The following is a 22094-nucleotide window of genomic DNA, read 5'->3' as shown; positions in this document are numbered from 1 at the left end:
AAAGGGATGAAACTTCATATTACTAATTGAAAGATCACACCAATTCAAAGCTATTTTTGCTATGAACTGGAAGATCTGGAGTTGACAACTGAGAAAAAGGCAGCCTGGTGTATATATATCAGGCAATTTAGGATGTCAGCAGGATGCACTATACAAAAGAGAAGCATGCCATATCAGATGCTACCAGCCAAGATAGGAAATACCATTTTCATTATACATCACTACAATCTCATCTGGAACAAGAGTTTATAGTGCCAGTCACCCACATTTTGAAAAGTTAATGAAAACACAAACAAGTGCAGAGAAAAGACACAAGGATAAAGAAGAGAATGCATTGTGAGAATGGAGATTAGAGGAAAAGGGCTGGTTTAACTGTGCAAAGTCAAGGCTGACAGGATATGACACCCTTCTGGAAATGCACCAGAACACTGCAGAGCGACAGAGACACAAAGCAGGAAAACTCCTGTTCGATCTTCAGTGAAATAAAACCAAGAATACACTGGCATAAGCTTCCCATAAACTAATGAGGATTGGAAATTAAAAAGTTTGTTAAGCATGGAAGAGCAGTGGGGATTTGGAAGAGCTGGAGATGGGGAAAACACCTCGCTGACGTGAACTGGAACTCACAATATGATACCTGGCAAATGGGTACTCAAAGATCCAGAAAACCTTTTTCATCCCATGCTCCTGCACTGCCGTGCCTGCTCCCCTACAGAAATGGCAGCTGGAAGTTGTATACTGCTGACATTGTAACCTGGCACCGATATGAGTTCATGTGTTTGCAGCTCTGCATTAGCAACATACACCCCTGAAGTGTCCGATCTCTTTAAACATCCCACAACACGCAGCAAGCTTTTCATTCGAGCTAAGCAAGGAGCTGAAAGAAACCCCGTTTGACCTGCACCTTCCTGAAGAAACATCCCGTACATCAAGGCTGAATTCGACTACATTTGGAATTACTGATAGAAAAGTTAATCTCTTTGTGGAAGAAAAAATAACCCAAACCCTTTCATTTTCATAGAGCAATTTACACACTGTGCTCTCACTCTTTTGAGACAGAAATGACACTGAAACATTTTGACTCCTACAGCACACTGAAAGCTACTAAATCCTATTAGCAACAAGAGGGGAGGTTTTCCTCCTCTTCTGAAACTGCAGTTCAGCAGGAAATCAAGAAGTAGTTCACATCTGCACACCACTGCACAGACTTGGTGCAAACCAGCTCTTAGCATTCATAATCCCTGGACAAATGTGATTTATGCTTGCGGTGTAAGACCACAAAAGGGCAGGACAACTCATGGTTTGATTCATGCCAGCAGGCGCTGTCATATTGCAAACAGCCTCTTCAACTACTGCAAGCGCCAAGGTCAACTAACCCAGTTCATGATGATGTCTGGATGAGCTCCACTGTCTCCTCTTTCAATTTTTCAAAGGTAAATATTCCCATATGTAATACTGAGTTACTGTAGGTAAATGTTTTCCTCTGTAGTTCAAAGAAACATGCCAAGAGTTGTTTCCCAGAAAAACACCCTCAAAACAGAATTTATCACAAACACTGAACATTCTCCACTAACGCCACCCACTGTGAAGACCTATGCACCTAAACAGAAATTACACATCTTCATACATAGGTGCTTGCAATTCAGCACCTAAATGTAAAAGCACTGTCCTATGTTTCTAAATGCTTTGTATCTACCTTCTTAAAATTAGGCCATTTTTATGTTCATTCATCGGACTGAAAACTTTTGGTCCCAGTTGCTGGAATCCTGCATTACTGACAATTCCTACAGTTCCTCTGTGCCAATGAAACTGGGAAGGGTTTCACATGGAAAAATGGGGAGGCTCTGAGTGAGTAACAGCAGTTGCTTTCTTGATATCAAATCTTCTCAAGACCAGACGGAATTGGTTACCCCACTAAAATTCAGCCTGGTTTTGTACCAGCAAAGGAACCTGAGCCAGGTTTTCAATTGTCTTGAAGACAGTGTGGTACACACCACCTTCAACGAGATCAGACAGATACATACCTGCTGGTGGCCAGGCCTTGATATAGCCAGTGCAATGGACAACAGCATACTGTGCTTCGCCTTCTTTTACTGGGCCAAGGCCATTCCTAAATGGAAAGGAAACACAGAACTATTATGTTGACTGACTTTCAGAAGAGCTTTATGCTTTTAAACTACAACTACTAATGATTTCCTGGTATTTGCAAGTTATGTTAGAATCAACCCACCATCAGCGTAGAGTTCTGTATGATGTCAGCTCCACTACAACGCTACTCAAGCCATACCTGTTTTCCATAATATTTCTCTGAGAAAGATACTGGAAGCTTATTTCAGACATGGAGCTGGTTAAGACAAAGTCGTCGAGAGACTTGTGCAAGGTTTACAAAAAGATCCAGTGACTCCACCACAGCTGAATTTAGTGGCAAGCTCTCTCTTGAAACTCAGTGCTGTTTTACACTGTGTGCTAACACAGATGTTTGTCCAGTAGTACTCCTTGAGTAAGCTTAGCCCAGTGGAAAGTAAGAGTGCTTATGGCAACTAACTGTTGCGCTAAATTAAGTAAAAGTACCTGTATCTTTTTCTCATGGTGGTTATTCTGTTCAGAGGTAAATGATCCAGAGGAGCATTTCCACACCTAGAAGTAAATTAATATTTGAAAGGGCTCAAAAAAGAAATCTAAATACTCAAGATGAACATGCATTTTAAGATGTTTATTAGCATATATAAGTAGACAATAATGGATACTTATTTCTGATAGAAAGTCACAGATTCATGTTTTCTTAGAACTTGAAGCTTTCACAGACTGAGCTTTTTGAGTGTGGTACAAATATTGTCTTTACTTTATAAAGAAAAATAGAAAAGACTACAAAAGGATTCCCTCCTGCACACCCCCAACCTAAAGACTATTTGAAATAGATATTCCAAGAATGGCTAAAGAATAGATACACTTCAAAATACTATAAAACAAGGGTGAAAACTAGAGAAGAATGTAAGTCAAGCCCCCAGATATCCACACAAATCAACCTCAGTGTTTCAGTAGCTCCCCGGGACAGAGCATTCTGACTGCCATACACCAGCTACTATGTTAGTAGATACTAATCTAATGTTTACAACCACAGACTATTTACACTGTCAAGTAACTTTGTTTAACACTTGTCCATGTATATTTTGTGATATTTCTAACTATGCTGAACTGCATAATTTTAACAATCCATTTGAAGCTGAGTAAATAGTTTGAAGGGTAAAACCAGTTCATTTTTAATGGAAAAAAAGAACAATAACAATGAAAGAAGTAATCACAAGGAAAGTTCACATTATTTGATGCTCATTCTTCCCACAAGTTTGTCGTTTGGTTTTTTTTTTTTCTACCAGTCACTGCCAAAGAGAAGGAATGAACAATTAAAATAAGATTTAGAATTACAAAAACAATGGAGCTACTGGCATGCATAAAATTACTCTCGTGCACTGGAGTTTACAGAATCAGGGTGCTAGGGAATAACTGCAATCTGAACTGTTGTTTTAAAAGCTGGGGCACAACTGTAAACAGGACATTTGGCCTTGTTCCCTTCGCACAAAGAAGTCCTCACATGATCACTGTGTGCAGCTTGGAGGAAGAGAAAGCAATGTTCCCAGCTCTGCCAGCCTGTGTTTCTTTCCCCCCAGTTAAGGGGGGAAAGACGCTATAGCTCTGAATTCTGATCTTGCAAGTATGAAGTATATAAACCCCTTACAAAGGCACCCAAGAGCCATACATTCAGCCTCCTCACATGAATGGAAGAAAATCCACCACATAACCTAAGAACAGGCATCTGTTTTAATGTGTGAAATATTTTGCTTTGCATGTTTCATTCCATAACAAATTTGCATCGTCTGTTTTCAGCATATATACTGGATATAGGCTGCAGATGCAATTGTGTACTTTCCCTCCCTAACCACACAGACAGAAATTTATTGCAATAGCAACAGGCATTTTATCCCATTAGCACTCGAACAACAGAAGTGCCCACAAGCCCCAGTCAGAAGAACTGGGCTGGCAAATCTCTTTAAAGCAGCCCAAGCAATGCAGGAGAAGTTGGAAAATTGCAAAATAAAAACCCTCTAACAATTACTCATTTATCTAGCATCAACCAGCTGACATCTGGTTAATTCATACCAGGCTTAGGTTAATTCCTACATAGCTGGCAAGTTTGTAGCTGAATTCCTGTTTGTCTTCAAGATTCTTTTAGTATTATTGGTTTGCTGAAAAAATACACAAGAGTTGGTCTTTCGTTACACTTGTGAAAGTTTTGTTCCCAAAGTATTGATTCGAACAATTTGACTAGAAGAGACAATGGCTTACATTCCAGGGGTGAAGTTGTCATGAAGTTCTCTGGGGAAAGCATCCTACACCCCACACTGATAAAAATAACTGCAACACACAGATGAGGTGTTATTTTGTCATTAAAGGAAGACAAGTTTCAGTTTTACTGCAGTTCCAAAAGCAAGATCTTTGGAAATGCTTAATGGGAGAGTGTCATTACAGCTTTGTTTCCTAAGTGAGGTAAAATTAGTGCAATAAGGTATCTGAAGTCTAATCTGAGACAGGACTGGAACCATCACAGGAATACAAGGTAAAGGATAATACCTCATCCTGCAAATGAAAGAGCGCCTTGATCCCATGCACATTCTCATTGAAGACTGCTGACCCTCTTTCTTTACTGTTCCAGTCTTCAAGTCCAGGATTCGTCCTAGAAAAGCCAGGGAGAGCAACTGATGTTCAGTACATAAGTTTAATTCCATTTACTACGAACTGAGACGACAGTAAGTTCATTAGCTAAATGTCATCAGCCCAGTTGGGGGAAAAACACCAACAAAAAATCTTGACCATGGTCTCACACAGGTTATGTGCTGGCTTAACTAATGACTTCAGTGAAGCTGACTGAGTCACAACAGTGATGGCTCTTTTCTCTGTTGGCCCAAGACCAACTTCCAAGGCAGGGTCAAACGTCTGGAGGCAGAGAATGACAGCAAGCATTTTTGACTCGATCTGCTCGTTCCACTCTTTACCAGAACTGTGGATAAAGCAACATGCATCATTCCCCTGACAGCTGCCCCTCCTCCCCTCTGCCTTTATGCCTATCCAGGACGCTTCCACCATACCACCACCTCACATATTCAGAACTGCAGTGATGGTGAGGAACACAAAAGATCAAGATTTTCTCCTTGATGATAAGATACAGGTTATATCACAACAGCACTTGTGGTGAGGCACTTTCAGAGTGGATAAAAACCTGACGTATCGGGCTATTTTTAAAGTTAATTTTCAGCCGGATCAGGGAGACGATCTGACTCACCACAAGCAACATGAGTCTATGCAAGGTCCGTGGCTGGACCCTGCTGATCAGCAATAAGCTGACTACAAACCTCAGGATCTCAGCCCACTGACAAAGCATTGAAAAGGGATGACAGCTACCAAGTCATCTCAACAGAACACTGAGCTGACACTATAACAGTAAGCTGAGGGAGGTCTTTATTAAAAAACAAAGGTAGCAAGGTGGTAACAGAATAATCTTCCCATTCTCCTGAGACAAAACACAAGGCAGTGATTACCACAGAGAGGTTCAGATCAGTGGTGATGCGGTACAGGGTATCACCTAGAATCCTACTGTTTCACACCAAAGAACTAAGAATGGACTTTGGCATCTACAGCTCAGTTGCTAACAGATGACTATAAAATCTTGTGCCTTAGTAACACAGACTAAAAATGAATAACTGGCCCAGATCCACAGTGCTTCAGGGCTGGATACAGCCACAAATGTGACAGTGGGCAAGAGAAACGCAGTGGAACAGCTGCCGGACAATTAAATGACAGCTACCAGCGCTGACGACACAAGACCATGAGCAAACCTACATGTTTAAAGGTGAGTGTCTTTCAGTAACTGAAACTATATAAGCCAAGTCTTTACTATGATATAACTAGACAAGTCTACAGCAAAATATGATACCGTACTCTGTCTATACTAAACTGAAGAAATAACACAGAATACATTCAAGGCCTCCCTCACCAGATTTACTCACAACTTTCTGTCCAAAAATGAAGCATGAAATAATCCTACTGCCAAATGTTAATTTCAGAAGTACTTTAACTGAAAAATATTTACCTCCATCCATGAATGGGAATAAAATAACTTACAAAACAGTTTAAAGATTATTACTTTAGATAAGGAAGTAGGCAGCAGCATTTTATTCTTAAGGTATACTCAAGATTACTTCTGGAGGAAAGCCATCCTTGTCCACAGAAGGTTAGATACTATTTGGTATAGCTCCAAGGTATAGATATATCTCAGATGGTTAAGTTGTTAGCAAGCCTGGGACCAATTCCTAAAGATGCTTCAATTCAAAGCACTGCGCTACCAGCACTCATACCACTGTATTTCTCAGCTCAGTTTATGCTGACCCTATGATGTAGGATGGATCTAAGCTTCAAATCCACCTCCCTCCCCTGCATCCAAGGGTCTCTCTCAGTCTCATTTTCTACAGGTAAAACCACGGTCTATTTCCCCACCAATTTAGAGAAATAGAATATCATTACACAGGAGGCAAACAGACTCACAAATGAAGGCAACACATGATGAAGCAAATAAAGACAGAATATATGTTCAGGACCCAATGGCTGTTCATATTGAGCATCAAGACAAATCAAACTATTAAAGGCATTTTTCTCTTTGGACACAATAACTTTGTCATACACATCATCAAAAGAAAAGTCATTTTCTGTGCACTTTTATTTTTTTGCATCCCAATTTAAATTCTTGAAGTGACACAAACGATCCAAAAGCAGTGACAGTAAATGTAAGTCAAGCAGCTCATAGAAAATTCTCATTTTTTATCATTCAAGAGCATCTATAAAAATAAATATACTTCACAACTATGTGGTTGGTAAGCCTAAAACTGCTGACACATGTTCCTTTGGCATGTCTGGAACCCCCGACAACAAAAGTCATAGTTTTTAAATATAGCTTTTTGTTTGGCAATGTCTTAGAAATATGTACCAGATAAATAGTCTAAATTTTGCCCTGACTTACAAAATCACTGCAGGGGGTATGCGGGGGTATGAGTCAGAGAAACGTGTGGTGCACAGATATTATGACAAAGTGCTCTCAACAGCTTGTTTCAATAGTCAGTCATGTGTGTATTAACCTTGCAGAGCTCTAACAATATAGTGCAGATTTTGATAAAGAACAAGCAGCTTGTGTCTCATACTATTAAACACTTACAATCAAATTATATTAAAACGAGGAAGAATTATAGGTGACTAGACTAAGGATAAAGCTTTCAATTTATCTCAAACATGCTCATCTGTGCACTCCCTGGCGTAAGAGGGATCTCCTAAGACCCAGCATACCAGGGCTTGTTGGAGCTTTGAAGTTAATAATACCGGTGTTGCCAGGTGTGCAGAGCATATCTGGGAGAGTAAACTGGGAAGAAACCCACTGTGAGATCTGCACGCAACCAGTGCAGCCACGCAGCACAGGTAGAAGCTAGCTTTGGGAAAGGAACGGCATTATACTACATTCTTGCACCCTGTGTCTGCTGCAGTACTGCACACACCACCGAGAGCTTTCTCTTGCACCCTGTGTCTGCCTGCAGTTACTGCACAGACACCACTAAGGGTTTTCTCTGCAGAGCTCTCCTATTTCATGATGGCCATCTGGATACAGTGTTACCACCTTTTATTTCCACCCTAACTGCTCGAAAAACCGTCTTCATTTCTAGACCTAGACTTACAAGCACTTAGCTTTTACCAGATAATTCCAAAGAAGGCAAAGAGACAGGAAACAGTGAAGTCAGGACATGCTGGAGTTGTACCCCAGTGTTTGTCGTGACTTCTTATTGCTGTGACAATCTGCAACGGTGACAATAAAATGTCACCTGGTCTCAAGACAAAAGTCCCAGCCATTTCTCCTAGGCTCCCTGCCACTCCACAGCTGACTGAGAAGGGAATGGACCCACACCACTCTGCTTCTGCCAGCATGGAACTGCAAAATTATCTTTTACCTGCTTTGGTATCAACTATAGTTCACTGCAGCTGCTCATGCGATGGACCTTGGCAGGCCCCATGCTGCGGTCCAAGCAAACTGGCATAAATCACAACATGTCCTATGGACAGCTCAGTTCAAGGCGGTGGCATGCTCTGATGAGAGCTCCATCACAGAACCATAAAATATTCACATCTCCATGTGTTCCTGCATCTTTTACACTGGTACTGCTACCTCGGTGATAAATGCTCAGTTAGGTTTCTCCACAGGAAACACATACAAAGTACATCCAATATTAAAGTTGGCAATTATGTTCTTATTAATAAGAAATATTCTAGGATGCTCTGACAAATTCTGTTAACTGAATAGCGCACATGTACATTTTTTAAATTTCTTCTAGTTTCTTCAGAAGAACAGTTTTAACAACCCAGTGCCACCACCAGCTGGATCCCTTATGAGCTTCCCCATAAACTGGTAATTGCAAGTAGTCCACCTTCACGTTAAACTTTTCCCCTCTCCAGCTCCAGACACAACCTTCAGATACAGCAAGTGTAGGATGTGTATCTCCATCACAGCACTACTGTGACTGACACTGCTGTCTTATTACCATTTACAGCAGCTGCACAACTCAGAGAAAACCAGAATTTACTCTGCTGCAAAAGAGAAAGCAAATAAATGAGTACAATGCTTATTAAAACCAGCACACAAATCTCTCCGGTTGGTCCAGGTATAATTGATAATTTGTTGAAATCTACCCACTACAGTCCCCATCCAGAAGGCAGTATTGCTTAAACCTGCAATAAACTAGTCCTCTGAGCAGGAATCAACCACATGACCCAGGAACCTGGGACCACAGAGGTGAGGACAGTGTGCGAGTGACTCATTATTTGGGTAACACTACAGAAGTCATATAAAGGTCTTCCCAGTAAAAAGATTAGTTAGCAACAGATTCCAGTACTGAGGATACAAGCCAGAAACATTCCCCTTGTGTTATGCTGCAGCATCTTTTCAAAGATGCTCTAAAAACTTTCTTATAATGATCAAGGGGACAAATGTTCGCATTGGCACAGATACACCCCTTGTGTGTGCAAATAGTGAATGGATTATGCACAAACCTTCCTGTTCTGGATCTACAGTTCCTACCGTGAATGTTCAAATACCTTTTCTGTGCTTGCAATGTTTGAGATGAACGTAAGCCAAGGACTGGCCTGGGCCTACTGAAGTTCATGGGGTTTCAAATCTGGGAGTTTGGCTCAAATCCATCTTTACACAATAGCACCAGCCTGTTAGAAAATTCATTCCTCCACGTTTAAGCACTGCATGCTAAGGTTTATAGTCTGGTAATCAAACACAGTCTGTTCATTGTTACTTTTTCAGGGTTTTTTTGGTTTTGGGGGGGGGGGGGGGTGTGGTTTTTTTTTTTGTTGGTTTTTCTTTTTTTTCTTTTTTTGTGGATTCAAAACTTCATAAGCTTCAACGCCTAATTTTACTACAAATGCTTTCTCTGCTGGATTTCAAGTTCCTAAGAATCCTACAGTCTCTAGTTAGAAAGGAGGGTTGTTACATAAGGGTATTCTGCAAAAATTTCAGTGTAAGTTGAAATGGCTGTCTCTAAAAACAATAATATGGTATTCACATCCAGTTTGCAGCATGAAAAATAACCTTTTAGAGCACCAAAAGACTACTACCTGCTTACAAAGATCAGAAGAAATCTGTTTTTGCCTCAAGCACACAAAAATACTGTTGGCAAAGTACATGACAGAATTTTCCACTTCCCTCTAACTTATCAGTAGATGGACTGCTATCTTGAACAGAATCTTGGACCTGATAAGGAAAGAGTCTGCATTAATATATTGGAGTGTCCCTTGCTCTCAATACCTTCAGCAACCCAGCAAACTTTGTGCTGTAGATGATAGAGTCTTGTCTTACAAAGGACTAGTCAGGTATTTCATAATCATTGTCAGCCACCGGATTGTCTACATATTTCTTTCCAGGCAAAATAAAATAGAGGATAAACCAAGTTTGGTTTGGACAAGATAACAAAAGATGACTTTGTGCTCATTAAGTGTACTCCCCAGGCTACTCACGGAAGACAAACAGAACACAGGAATACAGCACCCAGAAATTCTTCTGAAAACTAAACACATCTTTATCTTACTATAAAAATGGAAAGAGCAAGAGAGGGATGCAGGAAAACAAGAGGAAATAATTAAAAATAAAAACAAAGTAACGATCAAGATACCGATGCTTCTGGACACAGCTCCAAATGTAAGCTGACCCTCAAACTTACGGGTCAGAGAACAAAGGACTTCTTCTATGGCGATGCTTAGTCTTTATTAGTACATTAAGTCTTTAGAAATAAGCGGTAGAGATCAGCTTAAAGATGTGTGTTCTCAACTAAAACTACTAGGTACTCATCCATCACACAGAAGCGCAACACTGCAAGCAAAATATTTATCATTTGTAAGGGGGCAGCACAGAGAAGTCTATCACTCATGAGTGTAGCATCAAAAACCCAACTCTGTTACTGTATCCTGGCATATGAAAGATGCGCATGAAGACAGCATTAGTGGTTGGACACTGACTCCACAACAGTTTGTACAGATAGAAGACACAGGTAGCTGCTTGGGATAAACAATCAACTTCCAGAAAACAAATCAAAACATCTTTTTAAAATTTTTTCTTTTATCAGTTTACATATATACACTGACTACAGCTGAACATTCAGCTTTACAGCCACTAAGGTACTCAGCTAACAGAGTTCCTCTTGGAAACAATGGATGCATTATGAATACATAAACAAAATGTCTTTAATAAGAAGATTAAATAGCCTGAATTTCATCAATTTATATGAAATTACTCTTGATAATCTCATGGCAGAGCAAAGCAATTATTCTGCATTAATTCCACAATTAAAAAAAATAAAAACCTTTAAAAATTCATACCCTTGCAATTGTAAGGGTTACCATTTTCTCTCATGTTTAATGCAGCTCTGCAACTGCTTTAAGCTCTATTGCATTTAATAAATACACATTCACCCCGTGGATCCCACCAAAAAAACTTACAGATGATCTAAGAACACATTAAGAATCAAAACTGTGATGCACATACAGTATTTGAAGGCTCTCTTTCCAGGAACTCACATTTACATAAACCAGAGGCAGCTTGCAATATACAAATAAACCATTATACACATAAAAAAAAAAAAAAAAAAATCCTGGTCACACAGCTATTCTCTCAGCATTCTGGGGTTTATTATTTAGATGAAGGTAACGGTCATAAAAGCACTGACATATCTACCATGTACATACACATGTTAGAGTACACAGTCCCTGTCCTGAAAGCCCAAGTGCCTGCCCTCGAAATGACAAGGTATTTACCATGGGGCTCGGGGGACCGAGCACAACTACCACGGTGCAGAGATGTGCTGCTGGTCCTCCATGTATCCTCTACAAACAGAGCATCTCTTCAGCATCACAACACAGAGGCAGGAACTGTGTGGAGTTAATGCACCAAAGGCTACAATCGTAATAAAACTGTACCCACAAAAAATGCATCTCCCTGGCCTCTCACTGAGGGGAAAGCAAACACGGGAGCACTAAGAATAGCCTGGACACTCAAAACATAAGTGGACTTGAGACCATCCTAACTTCAGATTACAAAATAAGGGCAGAAACACATGACTGGCACCAGTTACACTGTGCACCCAAAATCAGCACTGAGTTTACAGCGTGCCTCTCCTGCTCACACCAGAGGTTACAGTGCAGCGCTCTCAGGCAACGCCCGCTAACCTGGTGTTTATTTTATCACCGCTAGTTCATATTTGCTGCGCAGTTAATGGCCTTTTAAATCTACAACAAAAAAAGACACCAATTCTCGATAACATTAAAAACACATTGAGAGGCCACGAAGAATGTACAGCTCTAGAAAGTACAAGCCTGATGAGGTTGTTTTTAGAGAACAGATTAGCTAACTCGTGATGCTTAACTCATTCACCAAAGAACCCTGCTCATTCACAAACAACCCCAGCGTGCAGGCGCTGGCACTCCTCGCACATTTGCCTTCCTCTGCATCAGACGCAGCACCGCCACGTGGGACTGCTGCCAGGGCTCGCAATGATGCAGAGCAGATGGGCTCATAGCAGGCAGCAGGCGCTTTCTCTTTCATACTTTGGATTCATGCAAAATAAGTACCATTGCTGCATTGTTAGGGGTGTACATATAGTTTTAATACACATGTGGAAAGTTTTAATTCACATGTGGAAAGGGTCTGATCTTCAGACCGTCTCCTCTGTGGGTGCAGGAGCCCCTGGGTTCTGCCTGGAAGGTGTCTGGTAGCACAGGTCATCGCTTACTGGTATCATAGCCTTTATGGACCACAGTCACAGCTTCAAGCCCCGGCTTACAGGAAGCTTAGGACATGGCAGGGGAGAACATGTTTGATTGTTTGTAGATGGTCAATGCAATCTAAATTTCCTGATATTAAAATCACAATCCTACCAAATCTTCCAAGGCATGGGTCAGTAGGACTTTGAGGGAGGTAGCACTGTGGGTGGGAGCAAGGTCTCCCCATGCACACCCAACCCTTGCTTCCCAGCTGGTCTGACTGTACAGAACAGGCTGGGACCTCCCCACAGGAGCCCCACAAGGCTGTACAGCAAGCCAACACTTACACCTTTGTCCTCTGCCTTCTAGGGTTTTGTGCCCTGGCCCAGCTTCTCCAGAAGAGCAAAGCCACGGGGACACTGGTATACCAATACCCCTTGAGAATACAGTACAACTGTATAATCAGTCAGCCTCACACAACCTGGAACAAAATCAGGGACCACACAGGACTTCCCAGCTGTCATTATACTGCATACGTATCAACCAAGAAGCTTGCGGGATGGCAGGGATAAAATGCAATCGCTCTCGCTCCAAAGTTGGCAGTGCCTTCCACCCAAACGTTACAAGACTGCTACAGCTCTCGCAGGCTGGGGCTTCACTGTGCTCGTGTGTTTGTTGTATCATGCAGCAGGAAACAGCACTGTATCCCTACCCCACCGTACACACTACGTGACAAAGCATCGCTAATACACCGATAAATATATCGGTAAACAAAATAAATAACTGGCTCCGGTCATGTACTTATCCGCAGCTACTAAAGCGATGTCGAGAGGAGATCCACACCTTCACTCTTATTTTAAAGATGAGGGCACTAAAGCCCAAAGGAAAGACTTCTCTTGCCTGCGGTCAACCAGCAGTGGAGGCGCAGCCAGAACAGGGTCCACGCTTGAATAAGCAATATGAGTTCTCAGCAGAGCAGAGCTGTAGATAAAAATTCTCAATAACATAATCCACAGTGATTCTCAGAAAGTCCATAAAGATCTCATGACAACTCTATGCTTATCAGGGCATAATCAGCTTAAAAGAGAAATAAACATGATTATGCTTCCAAAAGAAGACTATAGGCTAGGTTGCAGATTCATCTTTCTTTATATCCAGTGATAACCTCTTGATGTATCAGCGTAGAACCTGAAACAAATCAGTCCAAATAAGGAAAAGAAATCTCACTTGAATCAAATACTCCACTTTCACGATGCTACTTAGAACCAGGACATGCTCTCTATTGCTCATTTTCCCCTCTCCACTCATGAAAAACACTCCTGAACTACCTGTCCCACAAAGATGACTAATGTTCCACTAATGTGGGTGTCCAAGTGGAGACCAGCGACGAGTGGTGTTCCTCAGGGGCCGGTATTGGGTCCAGCGCTGTTCACCATCTTTGTCAGTGACGTGGACAGTGGGACTGAGTGCACCCTCAGCAAGTTCGCTGATGACACCAAGCCATGCAGTGCAGTCAACACACTGGAGGGAGGGGACATTATCCAGAGGGACCTAGACAGCCTTGAGAGGTGGGCCCGTGTGAACCCCATGAAGTTCAGCAAGGCCAAATGCAAGGTCCCACGCCTGGGTCAGGGCAATCCCAAGCACAAATACAGACTGGGTAGAGAATGGACTGAGAGCAGCCCTGAGGAGGAGGACTTGGGAGCTCTGGCTGACAAGAAGCCCAACATGACCCAGCAATGTGCACCTGCAGCTCAGAAAGCCAACCATACCCTGGGCTGCATCAAAAAAGCATGACCAGCAGGGCAAGGGAGGCGATTCCCCCACTATCACCACCTCTGCTCTCATGACACCCCACCTGGAGTGCTGTATCCAGCTCGGGAGACCCCCAGCATAAAAAAAGACATGGACCTGTTTGAATCAGTCCAGAGGAGAGCCACAAAGATGATCAGAGCACCTTTCCCATGAAGACAGGCTGAGAGAGTTGGGCTTCTTCAGCCTGGAGAAGCGAAGGCTCTGGGGAGACCTTACATCACCTTCCAGTACCTAAAGGGGCCTGTAAGAGAGCTGGAGAGGGGCTTCTTACAAGGGCAGGTAGTGGCAGGACAGGAGGGAATGGCTTTAAACTGAAAGAGGGCAGATTTAGGTTAGCTCTTACAAAGAAATTCTTCACTGTGGGGGTGGCGAGGCGCTGGCCCAGGCTGCCCAGAGCAGCTGTGGATGCCCCATCCCTGGCAGTGCCCAAGGCCAGGCTGGATGGGGCTGGGAGCACCCTGGGCTGGTGGGAGGGGTCCCTGCCCATGGTGGGGGGGTTGGAACTAGATGGTCTTTAAGGTTCCTTCCAACCCAAACCATTCTGTGATTCTATGATTATAAATATAAACCATCAAAGCTCACTCTCCTCGCTAGCCTAGCTTCTCTGGGGGACTATTTGAACCTCTCTAAATATGTTAAGGTTTACATCATCTAATTGCAAAAGGCGTTGTATAAGCATTAGAGTCAAGTTATGACATTCTTACAATAGAATGAAGAGTTGATCCAATCAACAGCAAAGTTAAAAAAAAATAAAAGTAATGCAATTGAAATGTAGCTATTTTCCAAGCTATTTTTAAATATCTGTCTGTCCCATACTTACCAACTGGAGACACTGACCCACAAAGGGATAATTGAAAAGCTTTCTCACCCCCTCTTGTTTTTCAATAAGAAACCCCTCACATTACACAGCTGTTTGCTTAATACAACTTGTTCTTATAAAAGCTCATGAGGCCAAAAGGTCTCTGCTGTGCCTGCCTTCAAGTTTGACTAACCAGTCCGCATCAAGTAATTCTCCACAGTGTTGGGCAAATATGCATCTTTTTAATTAAATTAAAAAGGAAACTATGTGGGCTTTTGAACCTTGCTATTGAGTTAATTTTAAGGGACTATCTGAAGGGATAGCGTTACAGATCACATGCAGATCTCTCTGCTGATGGACCTGGAAAAATGGGACTTAAAACCCCAAGCGAATAATTCAAAGCACATGTTGAAACTTAAGTTATTAAAAAAAAAACAAAAACAAAAACATTTTAAGGACTAAATGTATTTTCAATTCTCCACAATAGTTATCTTATGTATGGGAAACATTCAGCATACTAAATAAAACAGCTTATAGAAACCCACACAGATGTGCAAGCTCTCCCTAGACATAAATACAACAGCATCTATCTCCATTTCCAGTTCCCTATCTGTAAAGCAGGATGATGATCCTGTTTTTTCATCCGTGCATCGCCCATTTAAACTTCAGCAGCAGCAGCTTTATCTTGCTATAGGTTTGTATAAGTCCTGACAGTCACATTCTGATCTCTGCAGGTTCTTTCAGGCTCAGTCACTAAACAAATAAATATCACCAAGTTCATGGTTCAATGAGCTGGTCAGTTGGGGTAGCACTTCTGTTACAATTATCGGATGTGTTTGAAGGCAAGCCTGAGCTGGAGAAAACTATACTAAGGCCTGCCAGTGATCCAAGACACAAAGAGCTCCTCAAAAGACAGAGCAGACTTTCTATAACTAGAAAAAGGATGGAAAACCCCAGAAACAGTTACTCGAAAGCACCATCAGCAGAGACTCCCATGACAGAACAGTTATCCAAAACAACTGAAATATGTAATTTATTCTTTTACCATTCACAGCTGCGTAATAAATCAATACACAAAGGTCGTAAGTAGCTTTTAAATTAACCTATTTGTTTCACTTGAATGCTCAGACAGGAAGCTTTACTGAAAAACACTTTGGCCAAAAAAGCTTCAGCTCCTGGCATTCTATATCACTTGTACTTCATTATCAAACTCAAATAACTGGGATACATGCTTTATTAGTAAATACTAGTATCATCTGGTTCTGAAATTTGGCTGTGGTCTGTTCCATATGAGCTGGTGACACACTACAGAGTAGTCCATTAGAGGAAATAAATAATGACTGCAAGATGACTTTGCAAGATATTTTGCTGGGGACAGAATTAAATTTAAACCCATGAGGAAGGAGAGAGAGGGAGGAGAACAAAAGGCCCAAGGATGCTATCTGGTTGTTTTTATAAGCTACTCTTTTAATTCAATTAAAATAAGGTGTGTGGGGCAAAACATTATTATAGGTTTTAATTCTCTTTTTGAAGACTCAAGATACTTACAAATTACATGCAAAAGTCTCCATACTGTGAAAATGAAAGGAAGAAGGCTTGATAACCTAAGTTCAGATCTAAGGCACTACAATAAAACAGACCAAACCACAGAAAACTGTGGGTTTGTGCTGCCATATGGGAGGCTTTTCCCTCCATGCAGCTCTGTGCAGGGTATCAGTGAGAAGCAAGCGGGTGCCACGGTCTCACCAAGCTGATCCTTCCCTAGCATTCCATCAAAGACTGTGGAAGTCCTGCCTTGGCTGTCCCAGTGTTATGAAATAGGAGAGCTTTAGCTAAGGAAAGAGAGATGGCAGCAGCATGGGATAAGTCAGTAATTCCCCTTTTGAAGCAAGCATAGACTCGGGTGGAATGCTATCAGTCCCAGGTACCACTCCTCACTCCGCTTCCCTAGCCTGTTGCTGCAACTCATCACATAATAGTAAAATATTTCAGTGCATTGTATTAAATTCATTGAGACAACACAACACTCAAATTAGGCGAAAGGAAAAGCTAGTTCTCAACAGGGCAGATGTCAAGGCTAATATTGCACCCTCCCAACATCTGTGGAGTTCTTATCAAAGCAGTGAATCACCTGAGATTTAGAGAGGGTTGCAAGCAGGGCCAGTGCCAAAAGGCTCTAAGAGGTATGCTCAGACTGCTTTAGTGGCAATGTGTTAACCAAAGAAGTTGGTCAGGTATTTGTGAAACACTAGTATTTTTTTAATGGAGGAAAAAATCACTAACTCCATATATTTAATCGTGTTTAACAAAATAGAGCGGGTTGAATAAATATTGAACATTAAAAACATGCAGCACCCTTGAAACCCAGCAACTGAAAATGATCCAGTCAAAACATCTGTGATAACAGACCTAAGTATGCAGCAGTTTCCAAGTGAGAAACTCAAGGTGAAGACGGAAGAGAAATAATAACCGCAAAACCCACTTGCACATGCATGTCTAAACACCTGAAAATTCACCCTAAAAGCATTCCCTAATGCTAATCAGGTGTAATAAGTCTGTCTCAGAGTACTAGGCTAAAGTCGCTTCCTTATTTTAGCACAAACATGTACTGACCTCTTTAAACCACCATTATAATTACCGAAGTAATTTTTAAAAAATGCAGCTTATTCTCACTTGTTTTCCTTCGAGTACTATCCACCCAAACGGAGCGTGTCAGCGGCAGGGAGACCACTGGGTCACTGTGTTTGTGTAGGAGTTGCTTTATGAACTGTTTTATACATAGCTGGCTTCTCCCAGCATTTGGGATTTCCCCCCCACTCCCTCAGAAACAGCCCTAGAGACAAAAGCAAAAAAACCCCAATAAATTCTCTTGGAATAAGTTAGAGAGATTAAATGTACCACACATTTAAAATATGATCATTTCAAAATACCTATTTTTTGAGAGCAGACTGCATTTTTCTTATTTCTGCGGTATTGTATAGTGTGTCAAAAGTACTGGAATGGTGCTCTAAGGCCTCAAAGTCCTCTTTCTCACGTAAACCACACAAAAAGCCAAATTCCACTCTCTGTGTTACCCCTGTACAATAACGGGACCACAGTTAGCGGTCACACAGCCAGACCTGAATAAAGGATTTGTTTCGTTCAACTGAAAAACAAGGCAATCCCCTTGCAAAGGAAGCGTTAAGTCCCGTACATGTAATGTAATGCACAGAGTATTTAAAACTTTCCTCATCTTCCCTCTGGAAAGCCCAGCGCATTCAGACTCAGCTCTCACTGACCCACTAAGCTTTCCTATTTTGCCACATGAAGTTCACAAACGGTGCTTGATCAACCCAAATGACAACAGAAGAGAAGCTGAAGACACAGAGGTTTTGTGCATCCCCTCCAGGCACACGCTAGCGGGATAGCCAGGATGCAGATGCCATACAGGCACAGCTTCCTTGTTGCCCGCTCCTAAGCATCTACTGCACCGATTCATTTGCTTGCAAACAGAATGGGGATGGAGGAAGCAAAATATTCACGTCCTCCATCCTACATGTAAAAAACGTGCCAGCTGAACAGACTAAAGCTTAAACCCCACAAATTCCTATGCTTGGCACTGCTCAAGTTCAAAGGCTATCTCTAGCTGGCACCGTGACCTTCCTGCTATGAGAACAAACAGTCCACAAAAATGTGGGCAGATTATTTTTTTCTTTGGAACAATGCAACAGGCTGGTGTGTATGGAAAGTCTTACAACTGGAACATTCTCTTCACTCTCCGCAATGCCGGTGGGACCACATAACTTTGCTGAAAAACAGGTATCACATGGTGATTTGGTAGTTGTCAGCAACGAGCCAAATCTTTTCTAAGATTTCACACTTTAAAATAGGAAAAGATGCCTTGCCAAAATTGGCTTTTTGTACAGTAAAACCAGACTGAAACCTGAAACACTCAGTTCACACGAATCACTCATATATTCTATACATGGCAGTATGTTTCAAGAATTGTCCCCTCTTTTTCGGGACAGCTTCAGTGTTGAAGCTTCTATTTTCAAAAATCTCCGTTCCCTTCCATTGCAGGTACAATAACCCTGGCACAGCTGTCTCCAGCCTCCACCCTTCTGAGGAATAAAGTTGGGGGTGTTTGGGTATGTATGTGTGGGTGGGTGGAAAATCCCATAAAATATTAAAAGCCAAGTTTCAGACAGGCCTGCAGAGACACAAAAGATTTCAGGACATCTCATATCACGTATATGGAAACTTTACCTCCTCCCCACCTTGCCTGCTTTGTGTGTGCTGTTTACTGGATGCCTGCTCATCTTCACTCTAGAGGTTGTTACGTTTCATGGACATACAGTGAAAACAGCTGATGATGAACCACTGTTGCTGGGATAAAAAGTACAGGTAGCTATTAAGTCTCTGTATAAACAAAAAATTATACAACTCAGTCCCCACCTGCCCAGAAGCTAACAGCCTTACTAGGTCAGTCATCCTGTCCCAAGATGCTAAAATCTAAAATACTAAGATCTGGTTTTAATTCTCTGTACTCTGCCTTCTAAGCTGCTGGGCTGGGCACTTTCAGAGACAGATGGTTCTTTAGTGTTCATGTACTTTAATTCAGACAGAAGCAAAAAAAATAAATCAGATGTCAGTTGAAACAGCCCCTTACACACAGAGTACCTTTCCAATTCTGATAAACATGCTCCTCAGAACCAAAGGCTAGAAAACAAAGTCCCAAAGGAGCTTTACTACATCTTTTGTCGACTATCTTACCAAGGACACACTTCTATGAACAAAAGGAATTTTTTTCCCTTCCCCCCCCCCCGCCCCCCCTCCCTTTTTTTTTTCTCTTTTTCTCCAAGGAAAGTTAAGAGCTCTCGGTAGAAAAACATGCATCTTTGGCAAGTATCTTAATTTCTACAAAAGACACAGGGAAGACACAGCATCTGATGATGTATTTTTGGTATACAATTTTTAGCACCAATACCCAAAATAGACATTTTACCTTTTTTTTTTTTTTTAAATAATAAATAGGCTGATCCAGTTTTCAACTTGATGAGGAGAAGCTCCCTGGCTTGCTAATACATTGCAGATGACATCCCATTAATTAAATGTTTTGATAATACATTACTTTTTCATTAGACATCAGTTTTACTGTTAGTGACAATGACATTTAAGGCATAACAGAATTATATTTGACAGGGCTGAGTTTCTGGTAATGCCTCAAGTTAGTCTTTAAATTTCTTCACAGAATTTTGCACATGGAACCAAACAGGAGTCTGATCCCATTCTCTGTACCAGCTAAATCTTTGTTGTAGTCAAGAGTTCAAAACAGAGACCATGAATAAGAGCCACATTTGCGTTCACTTGGCTGGCTGGGTGTATGAGAAGAATCCCCTCTCTTCTAAGAAAGATTATGCAGAAAACAGAATTGGCAAACTGACATGGAAGTATAAGACAGCTCACAACACAAAAAATCCTGTGCTGATTTTCAGGAAGAGTATCTGTTGTAATGAGAACTTACTCCTAATCTTCTCTTTTACGTGGTTATTTACCGTTTGTTGAGCATCTCCCATCTGTTCAGTGTTGTGGAAAGCTTTTTTTCACTTCTCCACTGGTCTCTGGCACTGCCCTCTTGAGTTGAACACTATTTTTCTCATTTTTACAGACAATTTGACTCTATCTACAGTATCTGGATTCTGTGGCTGTGAAATCTGCGTATGTTGAAGCCATCACTGCAAGACAACATATTGTTTGAAGGTTCTGAGACAGGTTCCCCAATCCAAATCCCTGCTCGTGTAACATGGAGTGATGTTTCCATAATATTCATGAACCACAGTGAATTCTCACTCAATGGTCTTTTCTTCTAAAAAGGTACCTATCAGCTCCACTTTTGCTGTGGTCACTCACCATTTCCATTATATAAATTCTACTTTTTTGCACTTAGAAAATAAGGCAATAAAATACCATGCCAAGATTAAACTTGGCATTCAAGTTCTGCCCAGAAGTAACCTCAATTAATCTTTTTCAGCTAGCAAATAAATTGACTTAGTCATTTTTAAAACACTTGAAAATTAAAGCTGTAGAGTTTCTCGTTCTCATCATTTTCTTGCAGTCACAGGTCTGCAGTTTCAGCGCCCCTTGACTGCTCCGCTAAAACAGTTTGCAAGGACACCTTCTGAACCTGCATGGCCTGAGGAGGTTTTATGCCACAGATGGGATTACACATGCTGCTCCCTGCCTCACCTTAGCTATAGAGAGTGAGGCTGAAGGAAGAAATAATAACTGGATTACTGTGTGCTGTACTGCTTGGAGCTCAGAACTGAATATAATAAACTCAAGCGTTTCCCATTTGCACCACTGGAGATGCTGGCTGCAGGAACAGGGACCTCACAGCCTTGACAAGTATATCTCGGACACATCATGGAACCACTTGGGGTACTAGGCAACCATATAGAGGTACCTCTATTTCTCATTCTGCCTTTTCACAAACTGTTTACAGAGAAGTAGATTGGTAGAAATCAGTCTTGCAAAGTGCTCTGGAACACTGTATTTTAACAGAAGGGCAGTCTACTACAGTAGTTGCTCAGTCATTTTTTGGAAAGTAAATGTAGCGGAGGTATTCTTCCAAAGTTTTTTCTTTGCACTTAAACCTAAGTTCTGTCTGTTCCCTGCAACATTAGAGATATACTGTCCACAGCTGTTTAGAGGCTCTCACATTAAGATTCCACTGTACTGTGTGTTATTCAGCCCTTCACCACTTCCAACCCTGAACCTGCACCTGAACCCAACATCTATCAAGTTTCATCAGTGCATCCTAAGGGCAAAGAGGTCTTTCCTAATGGATCCTACTGTGGGATCTGATCTTCATCCATATTTGAACTGATCTTTTTCCCCATCTGCAGGTTTCCAAGAACAAAGAGGGAAAATAAATTATTACTCTGAATAACTGCCCCATTCCAATTAATCATGACCATGACGCATGTAAAGACTTCCTGGGAACACTATTTACTGCTATCAAGTCTCAGCTGCTGTCTTTTTTTTAGAGGATTTCAAACCATACATCACAGTTCAGCTTTCCTGTTGCTACAATGTGTTAGCAATTAATGTACAACAAACAAGCAGACAATTGTTCCATTTCCAGGGAATAAAATCT

General features: G+C 41.5%; 1 protein-coding gene across 5 annotated transcripts in view; it reads right to left on the bottom strand.

Annotated features, from left to right (window-relative positions):
- Positions 1–22094, bottom strand: part of ARNT2 (aryl hydrocarbon receptor nuclear translocator 2) — a 107532-nt gene that overhangs the window by 41461 nt on the left and 43977 nt on the right. For all 5 annotated transcript variants that reach the window (XM_055716004.1, XM_055716003.1, XM_055716005.1 and 2 more), the window contains 3 exons: positions 4627–4729; positions 2572–2637; positions 2025–2110 (listed from right to left, as the gene is read on the bottom strand). In XM_055716004.1, the coding sequence (XP_055571979.1) occupies positions 2025–2110; positions 2572–2637; positions 4627–4729 (255 nt within the window). The remainder of the gene's footprint in view (positions 1–2024; positions 2111–2571; positions 2638–4626; positions 4730–22094) is intronic.

This window comes from Falco cherrug, chromosome 7 (assembly GCF_023634085.1).
Source record: "Falco cherrug isolate bFalChe1 chromosome 7, bFalChe1.pri, whole genome shotgun sequence".
NCBI classification, from domain to species: Eukaryota; Metazoa; Chordata; class Aves; order Falconiformes; family Falconidae; genus Falco; species Falco cherrug.
The sequence above is the reverse complement of the archived record's forward strand: the minus strand, read 5'-3'. Positions and strand labels throughout refer to the sequence as shown.